Here is a 17,454-nt window from a genome sequence, read left to right as displayed (position 1 = left end):
CTTAATGCGTTTTCATAAAACGATCTTTTAGAAGCTTCCTGATTCGTCTAACGTTAAGTAGATAAGAATTTCGTAGTAAATAGTGCTATTTTGAAATGTAGAACCCGATAATTAGCGTTAGGGATGAGAAATTGAAAGTTGGAAAATTGAAATTTGAAATACAAAATTTCAGATTTAAAATTCAATGAGTGAAATTTGAAATTTTTATCCCATACAACTTCAACCCTAACATTTTCGAGTTTAATAACACAGGCTGGCTCAGACGTTACTCGTCTTGTTTTCTACGTACATATGTTGTGATAACATCACGTCAGATCCCTAATCGAACTGATCCGTCTGTTCCAACGCATGTTTAATCCCAACTTGCAAACTTCGTGGCGCCGTTTCGTCTGGATTGTTTGCAACGCAAGCCACAATCATCGTTAATAGTTCAATGAAATATAGGCAAACTCGTGGATCGTTTACAGTTTAGACGAAACGAAATGGAAGCGAATGCTTGCTTGATTTTTAGCTTCGAAGCGTGTTCAATGTACTGATCGTGTCGATTCATTTGCAGTAGAAATATCTTCGCTAGTATTTTTTAATAAATAAATTACCTTTCAAACATTGGTTTGAACATATTTTAAACACGCGTTGATCAACGAACAAGAATTATTGACATACTATGCAATAATTTACGATATGAGTGTGACCATTTACGATATGAAAACCTTTCAATAAAATATCTATATAAGATTCTTATTGTTAGTATACTTTTGTGAACACCCTTTTGGCTTACTCAATTAGCATACTTTACTTAATTCAAGTGACTCGAGTAATAAGAACAAGCGTAAAAACCTGAAAAAGATATTTCAAGTGAAATAAACAACAGGTTCACGCTGTAAACGAATTACCTTGAACTCGGATAACTTGACTAATCCAAACGAAGCTAGAATTCGTTCATACACGAAGAAGATAATAAATTCCACTACAAAAAGTTTCGTTACAAAATCACTTAAACGTCGATATCTACGATAACATCAGCAACACGTTAAAAAAGTCAAACATCGACAAATTTACTAAAAATCCAATCACGAGAAAGGTTTCATCCCAAGCAACAAATTACTTGAGCATTTTCTACGGTTCTTCGAAGACCTTCCCATCGAACCAATCCTTATTGCAAGAATAGCAATATTGATTCTGTTTCGCGTGTATTGTAAAAGCAAGATTGCAGAACACTGGGTTATCGAACGTAATGCCCGTCGATTTATGTAATCCCCGAAATTACCGTTCCAAAAATATCATAAAATCGACTTTCCTAATGTATCGTAACGGCTACGCTGGCCATGGTGCCAGTCGAGATAAGGGGCCCCATAGAGGGCTTGTACGTTATCGTTCTTGCTGCAACCTAAGACAAGATAAATGCGTATTTCAGGAAAATCCTAAACCAAACTCCCGGTTTGGGACGGTTGGACGAGTTAAAATGGAAGACAATGGGAGAAAATATGCTGCACAGACACTTTTTCTTACCAGACTATCGTACTGTTTCTTGGTAGACAGATAATCGGACGGAAACAGGTGACCAGGAATAAAGAAGTTGCTCTTAAACGCGATAAGAGCGTTTAACTTCCCCTCGAGTCGAGGATTTAGATCATTTGAATTTAAAACAAAGCTGCTCTCCTTTCGTTTCAACTTCCTTTCCGCTTAGTATATCGTGTAAAGTCTGCAGGGAGAGATAGTTTAGGTGAATTATAACCGGCTACGTTTAGGAATAAATCAATGAGAATTAGATGATAAAATAAGGATGGAAAATTCGCTGATTCCAATTTTAACATTGGGGCAGAGATACTCGATATTCTTTTAACGTAAACGTCAGCCCACTAAATTTACAATTTGATTCAAATTTTTATATTTGTGGCAGACAGATTGCAGACGTTTGTACAAATTTTTACAAATTCTAATTCAAGCATCTATATTCTTAACCACTGAAATCGTATTACAAAATAAAAAATCTCATTTTCTTTATCTTCGTTTAGTCGTTGCTCGATTAATTCCACGAGCTTTCCAGATAACAAATCAGGTTCTATCTCAAATATACAAAAAATTTTACGCGAAACTAGGAATGCAATTTACTCTTTTAATCAATCAAAAAAAGCGCGATCCGCCAATTGTTTCGAGTTGAGCGTGGTATCGATCGCACCACGAGGAATATCGCAAATTTTTCGAATTTCCAAAGTTCGCTCTGTCGAAAATTGCGAACGTGACAGATTTTAACACTTCGTTGATATCGTTATATCGAATCACTGAATTGTAAATTAACTATAAATCAAATGGACTGAATTAGGTGTAACTGCTGAGTATTTTATTTTAATTTGGACGATGTGCTGTGTGCGTTAACTACTAGCACGCGTGAGATATACAGTTGTTATGTTCTATCTGCGCATATCATCATACAATGGAATACCTCATGAGAAGAAGAAGACATCAGACAAATGTTATAAAAATTGTTTAACACAGACGGGACATAGTATAGGTCTTTTCGCATTCTTCCCAAGCATACAGTTTCAAAAATATACATAAGAAACTTTGTATTCGGACTTCCAAAGTTAAAATTACCAATAACTAAAGTGTATACATAACTTGCATCAAAGAAATCAATCACGAAAGTGTCATGAAAGAAGAGAAACTTTTATCCATACATCTTCTCTTACATTACTCAAATCTCTAAAAACGTTGTATCGTTGTAAACCTACAAAGTTTCTATGAAAAATTTCGTCTTAGTTATTTTGACCACTTTCATAGTTTTCGTGTTAACGGCTACTTGAAATTGTGAATACAAATATCGGTAACTTGGAAAACATGGTTATTTTTCAATGTTGTTTTCTCAAAACCATTTTCATTTACCTTTCGTTTGAATTTTGTACATCTTACTAAAACATGATTAAATACTTACAGAAAATACCTGTAACTAAAATATTCTTGACAAACGTACGCCTTTCTAAAATTCTTCTTCTCTTTTTCTTTTCAAATTTGTGTATGTTACAATGAAACACGGACAAAAATAATTGTACGCATACAAAATGCCTAAGTTCTTTAAGTACAAACGGTTCGAAGAAACGCGTCTAATGGCAGAACACTCCCTTAAACGCAGGAAAATAATAACAACGTGACGAGCGTCAGGTGGAAGTTTCTCGTTCTGACAAAGGGTAAATACCTTTGTAAACCACGAAAACTTGCGAATCAAGGTTTTGTACGGCGCCTGTCGGTCTCCGAAGCGGTTTCGACCACGTTTCGCCTCTCGATCCGTTGGCTCGCTCTTTTTTTGCTCGCCTTTCCTACGAAAAGTGGAGCGAACACTGGACGACCTTCACGTACGGATCGTATGAACCCACGTTGCGAGACGTCTCGTAAGATTTTAAAAGGGGTTCCTCGTGTAGCCGCGTAAATATCAATTATTTCAACCCTCCGGGAGCATCGTAACGGTGAAACAAAATTTCTATCTATTATGGAACGGAGCAGTTCCCTGTATGAAGATGGATTAGGACTGCTCCATCTGACCAACGAGGGTTGTTTTTTTGTATGTGTTTTTTATTCGTTCGAAACTGTAGACACGTACTACGGGTCCTGGCGTGATCGGCCTCCTATCGATTCCATTGCTTCGTTCGATATTAATCGGAAAATGAGTCGAGTTGAAAGTGGTTTTTGCTACTGAAAAAGTTGCTTCGTGATATCGCGAACGTGATATGTGCATTCGAACCTGTTTTCGAAAGGAAAGCCGAGGGACGAGTTTGACTTGAATTTCTCGATCGATCGGAAAATTATTTAACGGTGAAATTTGAAATGTCATGGATATTAAATGATAATATCGTAAATAGATACAGTGTTATACAACGTACTATATAAATTTCGTAATATGTTCTTTTATTAATATTTTCATTAAACGATGTCAAATGTAATAAACGAAAGTGAATTTATCATTTCTATATCATAGGATTTTGCAGAATGTGTTATGTAAACGATTATTACAAAATTCTTTCTCGTGATTTTTAAATTGTCGACGATATTACGTGTATTACGTGAAAATGTGTGTCGACTCAGCACACGAGATAACCTTCGAATAACAATTTGTATAAATAACAAATAATATATTTATGATGATCTAGTAAAAAATTGTGTCACCCATCATATGACACCATACGACATTGCAATTGCAGGATATTTATGGCTCTTTCGTAGGAGTACATATTATGTTTTGCTGTTAACGCTACGAGATCACTAGACCCTAATTCAGAATTATGCGTTTAATCTCAGACGTTTACCTCTGAATTTATCCGAGCGTATTTCGTCCAAAAGGTACACAGTAAACGTGTTATGGTAAGTAAATCGTCACACGGTAGATATAGAAAAAAAAACACTGAGGGAGTAGTTTTATTAAGAAACATGTACTTCCATTTCATAGATTAGAATTTTTGTAGAAGCAGTAGTATACTATGCAAATGCAAGTATACTATGTATGGCTAAAGATGTAGATCTGTAGCACTATTACGGAACAAATCGACAATCTGAATCAAGGAACATTTAATTAAGCTCAATTTAAAAGGAGGGAAGGTCTGTCAAATTGCTCTAACGATCATTTAAATGCAGCACGGAAAACTGTTGAATTATTTTCTTCGTAATAGTTTATTTAAATGCACATTAACTAATAGCAAGTAATTACAATAAAGTAATTATTATAACGAACTGCTCTAATTACCATATGCATTATATTATATGCGTGATACGAGTTTTCCGACAAATTACTGAAAAGGGTGAAACTCTACGTGGAAACCTGGATAGAGAAAATTCCACGTACATTGTAATTCAAGAAAGAACGATGGTCGTAGAACTGATCTTTCTATATAAAAAAATATATGCTGATGAAAAAATTATAGCGTAAATTATCATTTTTATACAAACAGGAACAACTAAAATATCCACAGAAATAAATTATTGGGAACAATAGCCAAACCTAATTTCAAAGTATAAATGTGGGAAGCAGACATCATTAACGTACGTAACATGCTTTTGTATCTAAAATTTCCCGGAAGATAATGGACCTTAAAAAATAATAACAAAATATTTTCAAAGGGAGTTTGCGAGGTAAATGAAAGGGCAAGCAACCTAGATATTATTCGAAACTCATCTTTACACTCGCTGTCATGAATAAGCCTTTCGTTTCAGGAAAAATGTCGATCGTACGCTTGACTCGTGGAATAATGCTAGAAAAAAAAAGGGAGAAAACGTTCTCAGACGATCTGTGTACACGTTTCAACGCGAATGAATTGTTCTAGGGACAAAACACAGTACACTCATTCTTTTAATCGCTCATACGTCGTACGCACGGTCGCTTCGGAATATTGCTCTTCAACTTTCTAAATATTTGTTACCAGCTACTGAACTCATATTCTCGTTTGTTTTTTCTCTCCTTCCCATGATCCGGTATAGCTACATACATATGCTTGAAATCGAACATGCACGTACCAAAAACGAACTAAACGCGACCAGTCTATCGAAATAAAAAATTTCAACCATCACGGAGAAAAAAGAAATATACGTTTACACGTGTTTTGGTATTTGGACGAAAGTTCCTTGAATTTTATTGGATAATACTTTATTGGCTACCATCGTAAACTTTAGATGATGCGTAATATTTAAATGATGGCTGCATTCCCCCCTCAAAAAAAAATGTTATAACGTAAATTTTATTTTATCATATGATTTTGATTTGTGACACCGATAAGGATCTCTCAAGGGAATTTGATCTGGAAGGATACGATTCTTCTGCATTATAAAGTAGGAGCAAATGCATCGAGGAAAATTCTTTATGTTTTATCGTATTTCCTGTGTTTGCTATATTTGCTATTTCTGTAACTAATTTGTATATTAATATAAAAAACCACGCGTACTAACAACGATTCTTGTCATTGATATTTCTTCGAACTTACAAGAACTCGAGTAAATTAAAGATGATTCAAAAAACATAACAGTATATGTATCAAGCGTAACGTTTAAAAAAATGTGGATCCTTGTGAATTTTCAACAAAAGCACAAACTCTTCTTTCCCTCCAAATGCTAAATACCTACGGTGATAAAATCAACGATCGTGGAACCCACCACGGAAACAAGAAGAAACGATGCTTTCACCGAAATAAAACGCGAGACAATGAAAACTCAGCTCATCCATAACTCATCGTGGAACGTTCCACGCTTCTTTTTCTACGTGGACGCGATCGATGGCATTTACAACCGAACAGAACAAACGCACGAAGAAAGATAATAAAGTTGGACAGTTTTGTTAACGACAGACATCTGTGTATAATAGAGAGCACGCATCGAGAAGCGCGAAACGCTTCCATCGCGTCAATCGTTTCCGCAAGAATGAAATTTCAAAGACTCGTTCCCGCTGTTTCCGCGAATAAAACAAGTTGAATGCAATGAAAAAAGAAAATATACAAATATAAAGAAGAAGCGAGAAAGAAGAAAAGAACAGAGAAAAAGAGAAAAACCTGTCAATTATATCCTCAGCGATCGAGGACGTCGGTAGAGACGCCATTATTTGTTTAAAACTACTGCGCGGCTACGGTCCGGATCGATATCTCGCACAATATCTGAGACTTTCATTGTACTGGAAATCGCGGTCGTTTCCCTGAATTTTCGACGTTTCCCTATTTAGCCATGCTTTGCCTTGGTACACGCGCGACTCTGCACACGGCCGTCATTCTACGCTCGCCTCGCAGATCGTGCGGTTCGCAAATTAGTACGAAAATAACGAAGGGCGCAGAAGGACATCTGGGAAGCGTTCGCGCCATGAAATTCGACAAGTTTTTCATGAAAATCCGTGACTCAGGGATTTTTCTTAATTGGCCCCTGACGACAACGATCGATATTATGCCGGTCACGCGACCGGAGATGAAAGGTGATTAAATATTCAGAGGAACTCGCTATTCTACGAATTTCTTTCTAATTTCATTATTTAAACAATCGACGAGGATTTCGTAAGCGGAATTTTGTTTCTTTATGAAAAGAGAGATTGTTGTTGATTGGAGTCTCTAACTTCAATCTAAACGCTTGGAAATAGATGGTTTCTTGTAAATATAATTTTAACGCGTTTTGGGGAATTAAGGAAAATGTCGGGATAATAATGGGCAAAAAGAATTAAATAATTAAATAGTTGCGGTTGTCTTTTTTATTGTTTGAGCGAAGCTTCGGTACGACAGCAAATAAAAGAAATTAAATGGAAAGTGATTAAATATTTGAGAACACGTAATCTTTCATAGTTATCTTTTATCTGTTTAAATGAGAACTATGGTCCAGTGATAAGAAAGATTAATAGAAGGAAAGTTAAATATTTTGAGAACAAGCCATTCCTCAATATTATGTTTCGCCCATTAAAGATAAGTTCTGATACACTAGGAGATAAGGAGACCACAGTGCAACCGAGATGTTGAAGAGATATTCGAAGAAATCTAAACTATTTCACTATGGAAATTAGTTGGATAAATTTACCCGAGAGTAAAGTAGGTCCTTTGGGTGAAAATAGAAACGCCGTTGTGACTGCTTAGAGACACTACTTTCTGATGCCAAGTATACGTTGTTTAGGGCGAAATTCTTTCCCGCTCGTACCTATAGTACAATTCTGCAACTTGGCAGTTCTGAATTCTCCAAAAATAAAATTTTATACGCATAATAAAACTCCGTAGATTTTTTTATTGATTCTACAGTACAATTTTTGTCGTCAATGTCCGCTTCTTTTAAATTAAAGTGAAATTCTTGTCGTGGATTTTCTCTCGTTTCACCTGTCCTAGGAAATTTTATGCTTTACAAAAATCCTCCAAAAGATAAAAATTTGTACGTACGCTTGGTAGAAAATGAAGCCGCGTGTAATAAAATTTCGTAGGTTTTTCATTAACTCTAGCATAATATTCTTGTCCAGAACTCTCGTGTGTACACATAGAACGCACCATGTTCTACAAAAATTTTAGATTTCATAAACATTCTTCAAAAATAAAATTTTGCGCACACAGGCAGATCATAACAATATTCATACCTTTCTCACTGTATGTTTAAAATCATTTTACTGGATATTTTCTATATAACAGAATTTCCGTGCAAGTTCCGTATCGTGTAACATAACGCGTTCCACATCGTATAACTCATCTGTAAATATTCTCTATCCTCCACCAAAACATTGTACAAAAATTCCCTTCCATCTCAAGCAGGAAACGTTCGAACAAAGAGAACACTTGATTAACAATCAGAGAAAAACGAACTAGCCGTGGTTATGTTTCCAAACGATGTATTGCGCGTACGAGTTTATATTCGATGGAAAATGACATAAAAGACATTTACAAGCCTAAAAGGCAGTCATTTAAATTCGATTACTTCTTTGTCGATGTAACGATTTGTATTGGCTCGTTGCCAATTTTTTTCTTTTTTTCGTCTCGGTCGCAACATACACGTGACAGAGCATTTTATTGCAAAAATCGTTCGATCGTTGATATGTCGCACGATGGGAAAGGGACATCACGATAGAACAAAGCGAGCTAGTTTTTCCGATCGCAATCAACCGTACGACGTTCGAATTAGAAACGTACGATTGGTAGTTAGTCCAAGTCCCGATAGAACAAAGGGGAGCAAAGGCAGTTAAAGGGTAAAAAGGGCGCTATCACGAAACATTCGACTATCTCGATATACATCACTATCCCTAACTGTTAGGACACCTATGGAAATCAAAGTAAATTGAAAAAATGTTTGAACAATGATTAAAAAGAATTATTGGCTTGTTTGAAATTTTACGCGAAGGCGGATTACAAAATGTTATGATCAATAAACAGTTTGTAACACTAGAGGTATGCGTAACTATCATTTTTTTATCTCAAGTTGAAAATGTTTCGCCACTTATCTTGAGATTTCAATATTGATTAGTTTTTCCGCGTCGTTTAACGCGAGAATCCTTTTCGCCGAAAATTCTTTATCCCTTTCCGATAAAGGAAAAGTATTTGTTCGCTGGTTTATCCGATAAAGAACACACAGAATCCTAGGAAGAAGTTTTAACGATATTACTTTTGAAAAAAGCCATCAAGGCAACGTGACAGAATCTTTTCGCGAAACTTCCTCTTGAAACTAACTCGCTAAAGGACCTTTTCTGATTCGGTACATATCTGTTAAAACACAAATCAATCGTATTGATTCGTATCGATTGTTAGCCATCAGGGTGTTCAAACTTCTCAAATATAATGAGTAAAAAAGAAAGCTGTTAAAAAATATTCAAATTACTATGTATTTGAGGAAATAGAAATAATAGCACATAGCTAGAAGTTTATAACGCATTAAGTATTAACCATTTTGAACATCATTGCAAAAACATCTTGAATACTTGCATATCGAGTTTCATCTTAACGAACTATCTCTAAAAGTTAATGTATGAAGGAAGACGTCATCAAAGACATAAAAATTACCACGGTCAAGATTCTACAAAATATGGAAGATATTTTCTTTTCAAAACGATATAACCACCCGGTTTTTAATGCATTGTGCAGACTGTGTGAAGAATTTGAATTAAAAATCCTTATTAAAAAAATATTCCTGATGGTCCATTCTCAAAGAAAAGTTTCTAAAGATCTTCAATCTCATTATCCGTGTTTTAATAAACGATCTTTGTCGAAAGATTTGGGAACCCTTTTAACCTTCGAACTACTTAATTGGTATTGAGAAGGCGAAACTCGGGCCCAGAAGTAATTTCCCGCGCAAGAAATGGGAATTTTTTCCGTCGAAATTCCAGGACGCTGCGCGCTCAAGTCCAATGCGATTATGCGAAGATAAGAAGCAGCGGATTATTCGTTTGGAAAGTTCGAGCAGTTCTCCTGTTCGTGGATATTGACGACGCCCTTTAACCTTTCTCGACCATCGTAAAACGTAGTCACGAATGCGTCTTTGTGCGTGTACACTGGCGCGTAAAATCGCGCATTATAGAGACGACAAGCGTGCACAATAGATCATTCTGAATGATTTTTATTCGTATAAAATTGACAAACACGATCGTAAATATGGGACAAAGAGAAATTTATAGTTATAAATGAAAAATTTTTTAACGGTGATATAGACAGGTAATTTTGTTTTATTCGTAAAACATTAACAAGTATAATAGGTAGTAAATATGGGCACAACATTAAAAAAAAACAAAGATTCGAAACTCTCGGTGAATAATTCTTTTTATAATAATATAGTATCTGTGTGTGTAGGAGAGGAGGGGGCAGGGAGATGAAACGATAGAATTTCTTGTTTCTGTCAGAGATTTCTTTGGAGATTTCACGTGTGCATGTTTTATTTGTTTTATACGTGCAGCACGGTGAAAGTTAGACGTAACCAGAGACAATTTACTTTCATACTTTAACCATCCTTGAAAGTTCACCTCGATCAACGATCACGAATGGACAGTAATCGTGCGACAAATAATAATGTACTAATAGCTTGGACAGTGCTTCGAGGTTCGTTAACGTTAATTATAAAGAATAGAAATTCAAAGATTTTTAAATCGTAGAATATAAAAATATTAGAATTCAAAGATCCAGAAATGAAACAATTTTGATACTCGAACATTAAAAAGTTTAACTCACGTGAATTTTTAATTCAAGAGATTATGATTTGATGATTATGATTCACGTTATTAACCCTCGAATTCTTGAATTATTATCCTTTTATATTTTTCCTTTTTACCTGTTTAGTAACGTAAACTACCAAACTTCTACATAAACTATATGCCATTTATTAGAAAAATATAATCATGCAATTGCATTAACTCACTTGAAGCGTTCGTCGTTCAGGATCGCGGCAGAGAGCCCTGACGAAATGTGGATCCAAATAGTCCGTCATAGTAGCCTATCTATAGACTACTCTGCGATCCTTTTTCCTACGTGCTCCTGTGTCCTGTTGGAGCACTTCTTCCTGGACATCGCCACCAAAATGGTCGCAACGTTCGATTCTCAAGGGCCCAATGACCTCTTTTAAGCCATTAAATAGACCGATCCTTTCGTAATAGTCTTACAATTAGCAAAATATTTCACTTCCATTTTCATTTTTCTTTCCACTATATTTTTCTCTTTTTCCCTTTTTTTCTTTTTGTATCGATCAAAAATCTAATATACGTTCGGAACTACAGCTGCATTTAATCATGCGCGGCATAATACGAGAAATTTTAACGCAGATTGAATCTTCTGTTTTCCAAAATCCATGATGATTCTTGTTGAATGTGCTGGTTCAAAGTGACGAATTCTGTAAGCATAAATAGGAGAAATATTAAAAAAGAATTAGAGTAACCATTTTGCGACAAGCAAATTACATTTTAATAATTGTACGAATTCAAATACGAAATATCGTCATTATTAATGCTAAAATTACGTAAGGTATATAATATGCATGATATTTTATAAAAAATTGTATAAATTTACTGCTGTAAATTCCTTGATACTTGAATGACTTTTTTATGAAGTATACTTGCTTTTCACGTACCTTGCATTTCGATTTCTTTGGTACAAGCTTTATATTACAACTGTCAGTATTCCTACAGCGTTAATATTTGTTACGCGAGAATTATAAAAATTGTATTATCCTCATAAAGCATGAAACGATAAACGCGAAATTTTCTAGATAATTTACAGACGAACGAAAGAAACTCCTATAAAAATAACAAACGATTCCATTGTCGATCTAAGACTCGTTAATCAATTCCCGTTACCATTCTTAAATTTATCTTCTCATTAAAGGTGAATCTCGGTTTATTTACCGAGAGCCTTTTCCTACTTTCTCTCTTCCACAAAGATCAATTAAGGTGCCCGGAATCGCCTCCTATTAATCTCCTCGCATTTAATTCAGGTTCTCTTTCACCGAACGCGACAAACTCGCTGTTCGACCAAGTCACACGCACACCAACGCACGACTTCTCTATCGCGGCTAAATCAATCGGAGAAAATTATACTCTGTTGCATATTCAAATGGCTGAATATTCACGGTATCTCGAAACAGTGAATGAACGCGCATCTCGAAGCCATCGAACGCAAACTTAGAAGCGAAGCAACTTGCAGCGTCGGTGCACCTTCGTTTCCGTCCCATCCAAACTAAACTAATCGTAATTCAAGCTTGTTTCCAAACGACGATGGAGATCGAACTTGAAACGCAAGCACCGAGGCATAGAATGTGTATATGAAGATCTCAAAGGCAGATCTCAAACGCCAAACGAACGTCGTTCACGACGAGAACCGATCGAGTCAAGAAACGATCGTTCGAAAGGAAAAGAAACAGGTACCGTTACGAATTATGAATGAATCGCGAAACAACGTTGCAGGATGAATTATAAACGCGACGGAAGTCGCTCGTTAAGGCATGCTGCACCTGCGGATAGATGCGGTGAAACGATAGGCGGCTAAACTGGAAATAGGCTCGTCGACCTTTTCGCGATCGGATCGTGAAGAGTGGAACGGATTTGAGCTGCGAAAATGAAACGTTGTCAGAGGCATGGATATTTGACCGTAGCGTGTCGTCATGAAGGTGCTTCTTTGGTCGAGAGTCGAAGGGCCTTTCTTTAGTTAGAGCACTGTGCAAGTTGTTTGAAAAAATTATGGCTAAACTTCAACAGCGTACGATTTGATACTCGCTTCGTAGTTGTAAGACGTTTCATCGATGCAGTGTTACAAGTATTGACCACTTAAGAAAGGAAACAACAATCGAGATGCTATTCTTCGTACGAATTGATCTTATTCTTGGCGTGAATTTGTCGACAATCTCGAAAATTACTCTTTGATATTCCAGTCTCTTTTGATCGTTGATATATGAGAAACACGTAGGTGTATACTTTACAGGTCTTTAAATTCGATTTTCTCAACACGAGGCTCCTAATACAATTTTAATATTCTTAATTTTCATTCTCTTTCGTATGGCATAGAATCTACCTTGCTTTTACTTGTATCACGAATTTAGTACATGTATTTTATGAATCATGTGTATATATAATGTATAATTTATGTATGTGCATAAGCAAGTTTTAGTTATATCTTTTGTATATATCTGTAGTTACATATAGTTAACTATACATGTATAAGTTAGTCCTAATTCTGCGACAGTTATTGCCATACTTCTTCCAAAATGCAACTCGAGGATCGTACTCGTGTCCCAACCAACGGTTGTGATAAAGTTTACACATCACAATCGAAACAGGAATTATTATTCCTGTGCGACGCAACAACGTGACTGCCAGTTGGAGAACAGACGGCGACTAACAAACGTCGAAAACGAATATAGGGAACGAGAAGCATCGATTTCTCGGTTTATTCTCCGACCTTGGTGTATGTAACGTCACGCGAGCCACATACCTAACAACCTTTGGATGGGAGGCCGTGCCAGAGACGCGGGTACCCACTGCCACAACCGACTAACCATGAAACGTAACGACCGATCCGGAGGCATTTGAACCGCGCAGAACAAGACTGGGTCGCGGATGTATCGCGATCTGATGCCGCGATGCGTCGATCCTGCAAATCAACTTGATAAACAGCCAGACGCGTGGCGCAGATAGGATGAACATTGCGAACAAGCCAGGCCACCGAGGAGTTCGTCTGTTTGACGTGGTTTCCATATGGGTGTAGATACAGTTGCCGAGATCATCTGCATCTACTTGTTACATTTTTTGGAAAACTCGGTAATTATATAGAAAAGAGCACAGTTCACAGATTTCGATGAGCTTGAAATATATTATCAAGCTCGATATTCTGAGCAAGCTATTTCCTATGTAACCGCCCCGCTCCGTCCTCGCAGATATTCGCAAAAAACTTCAATTACACTTAGCTTCCGTATGCTTCACTCTGACATATTTTTACATAGCCCAATTTGAACTTAACTCGTTGATGCTGATCATCAGTAATATAAATAAAAAAGTTAGATTAATATCCGGCTGCTTCGCGCGAACCTCACGTAATTTTTGCTTCACGCGATTTTGCGAATAGGAAAAAGTTGTTCAGAATGTTGATCTCGGCAATATATTTCGAAATCGTTAAAATGGACGAGGTGCGCCCTTTTTCTGTATAATTACCGAAAACTCTGATAGATCTTGCTTTATTGAGAACGCTTGGTTATAACAGGACTCAGAAAATTGCTGCTGCGCCCTCGTGATTTTCATATCATATACATATATGTTCATATCATATAAAACATACACGGTTGCTGCGATTATCTGCACCTACTTATTATATTTATTGGAAGATTCTAGCAAATCTTTATTTATTTAGTATTTTACATTACAGTAGAACCCCATCTCACGCGGTACTCGTTTGACGCGATAAGAAAATTGCCGCCGCGCCCTCGTATAACGCAGCTGCCTAATTGGTTTAAAAGACTCTATATGTGTGTATGCGATTGTGAATATTAGAGGTGTAAAAATATAATATTGCCTTAAACTTTCAATGAATGGAAATCGAATTTTGATGAGTCGAAAAGAAAACGTTTGAGACTGAAGTCGATCGTCGTACCTCGTGCATCTATGTAATTAAATTAAGAAACCGATAGATCTAAATACCCGACATTTGAGAGATTTATACAAGAACTATGTATATTTTGTGTGAATATATTCCTTAAGTGTAAAAATATTCAACCTTCTAAAAATTTGAAATCCGAGATTGTGCAATTAAACTGAACAGTATATGACATTAAACTGTCAGTATTTAGACCGACGTTTAAGTATATGGTTTTAGTAAGAGAAATACAAAGTGAATGTTGAGTTTCTGGAACAGATTTTGAAATGTGTTGCAATCAAATTACGATAGTATAGGAAAATAGTAGCTGCCTTGCCTTTTATTTACATTTCTATTTGACGTCAATAGTGCATAAAATTTCCGATGATGAACATTTCTCTACATAATTAAAGGCACTGCATTTCTCGCTGAAAGGCGTAAAAATAAGTTGCTCCGGTTGAAACGAAGACCGATCGATTCATAAGACATGTCCAAGCTCCGTTCGATTCTTTTGTCCTTTTTTTTCGTCTTCTCATCCGACAGCGGATCTGCATTTTTCCTTCATTTTAGTATAAACATTTGAAATATCGAGCATACTTCCTTCAAACGCTGAAATTCATCGTAGCCATTATACATCTTTACGCCTATATAAAATATCTATCATAAATCGCAGTAACGTGACAAAACATACATTTAACAGTTTCCCATTTCATTCTGTAAATATGCATTATTCTTCCTATTCTTTGCTAGAAAATTTTACGTCGTATATTACAATCCCCGTTCGAAACGAAAAGCGTTGAAATCAAAGAAACTCAAATTGCAAAATTTAGGAATCCAACTATCTAAAAATTTAACGACTCACCTAGCAAAAAATTTGGAGTTCAACGTTTCAAAGATCTTAAAATTAGAAAGTTTCAAATATTAAAACCGTCAAATTATAGAAACTCTAAATTTTAGAAAATTCTACATTTCATAAATTCAAAGATCTAAAAATTCCAAGTTTTAAAAGATCGTAAATTCAATTTCATTTGGATATTGAAAAATTTAACGTAGAAGAGCAAGCGTCGTTTTTTTCGTGAAACAGCGCAGTCAAGGCAGATATTAAACTTCAGATTAAAATCTACTCTTTTATGCCAGACGATATTCGACGATACACAGCTGCTGAGCAGTGATTTTCGAATTGAATGGTGGCCGATAGTCCGCAAAATGTTGCTGGAGTAATCGACGACGACGGGGCGACGATTTTTTCCGGCCGACTCCAGCTATTCTATCAACGGGACGCAATTTTGCGGGATCTAAAATGGTGAACCGCGTATATAACAAGGGCCTACGGGATCTGGCCTTTCTATCCTTGCAGAAAACGGAGACAGAAGAAGCAGAGGCTGATAATAAGCTGTGCCAGAGCGGACTTTCGCAACAATGGTTCTTCGGTGAGACAATTTCAATCTTTGATATGCTGCCTAGTAAACTTTTATACGAGCTCTAGTTGACATCCGTGGTGTAATTAACCTTGCTGATTGAAATTATCAGTCTTCTTAACAATCCAACGATTCGTTTTTAAAATATATTTTTCCCCTCTTTTGCTATGGGAAGCTTCACGTGTATTACTTATTTAGAGTTTCAATGCTTCAAGCATTTCCATATAAATGGATGATTATGTCAATTAAAAATACACAGCTTTTATTATTTATTATTTATTATAGATTATTATATTATAGTATTTATTATAGCTATTATAAGTTTTTCATTCCTTAGAACTCATAAAATCTATATTTAGGATTGTAATTATCATCTCAATCTCATTTTACCAGAATTTCGATTTATCCTCATACTTACTTACATACCTAAACAGTAATATATCTATAGCTGCACTTTAATCGATCCAATGAAAATCAATTCCAATCAATTTTTCCAATGAAACACTCCTCCCGCCTTCGATTAATAATTTCTTCCAAAAAAGATCCAGATTAAAAATTCCAATCACGGAGACATATCTTCGCGTTAAATCAGCAAAAGCGATTTAAGATTCGAGAGATCAGTTTCTAATTTCAAAAGTAGTCGGAAAGTATCATACGAAAAGAGTTTCCGTCGTTTTAGTCGTGGCAGAAAATTAAATCGTGTAATCGATAAAAATGAGAAGAGGATCGCGTCGGGAAACGTGGTGAAGAGGCAGAAGAAGCATCAGCAACAGCAGCAAAGCCGAAGAGAGGCCAAGAGAGGAACGGGCTGCATCGACCTTGCGGATCGTTTCTGTTTGGATTCCTATTACTCGTTTTATCCTTCCCCTGCTTCTTCATCTTTGCGTAGTCCGCCTGACTCTTTCTTCCTTTCAAAAAGAAACTTGCTGAGCCGGCGTCTCGTTCACAACTCGTCCGTGCCCGTATAGGTACTATGGTCTCGCGTGAAACGGAATGTCAAGGAAGAAAACAGCGCGTACGCGCAGCCAGGAACGTCCTCAGGATCTCGACCGTCGAGATCACCTCTCTTTCTCTCTCTTTCTCTTTCTCTCTCTCTCTCCCCTCTCTCTCTCCCTCTCCCTCTCTCTGTCTCATCGATTACCAACAGTGACTATCGGTTTCGTGGCTCACCTATGTACGTTTATAATTTGGATGAAGATATTGAATTTGTGCAGACTCGTTTATATGGATCTACCAAACAAATATTGACAAGTACTCTTTAATTTATACGTATTTATCAATCTTCGAAAAGAAGGAAACATTTTTAATAAATATCAAAAAATCGATTATAAATTTATTATATTTCGAGAATTTTGATTTAAAATGGGAATGTAAAAATTTAATCAACACATTTATTTTCGATTGCAAATAAAAGCTATTATTTTGATAAGTACATAGCAATGAAATTTGATCGTAAAATGAAATTAAAATTTGATCTGCGTTGATATCGAAAATTCGATATCAGAATTTAATCTATTACT

The 17,454-nt window shown here is 36.1% G+C and overlaps 1 protein-coding gene across 2 annotated transcripts in view; it reads right to left on the bottom strand.

Moving 5' to 3' along the window:
• LOC126867835 (rap guanine nucleotide exchange factor 2-like) overlaps positions 1-17,454 on the bottom strand; it is a 249,371-nt gene that overhangs the window by 189,642 nt on the left and 42,275 nt on the right. For both annotated transcript variants that reach the window (XM_050622811.1, XM_050622812.1), the window contains exon 2: positions 10,822-11,289. In XM_050622811.1, coding sequence (XP_050478768.1) covers positions 10,822-10,890 — 69 coding nt within the window. In that variant the 5' untranslated portion in view covers positions 10,891-11,289. The remainder of the gene's footprint in view (positions 1-10,821; positions 11,290-17,454) is intronic.

This window comes from Bombus huntii, chromosome 7, assembly GCF_024542735.1.
Source record: "Bombus huntii isolate Logan2020A chromosome 7, iyBomHunt1.1, whole genome shotgun sequence".
In the NCBI taxonomy this organism is placed as follows: domain Eukaryota; kingdom Metazoa; phylum Arthropoda; class Insecta; order Hymenoptera; family Apidae; genus Bombus; species Bombus huntii.
This window is presented reverse-complemented; position numbering and strand designations above follow the sequence as displayed.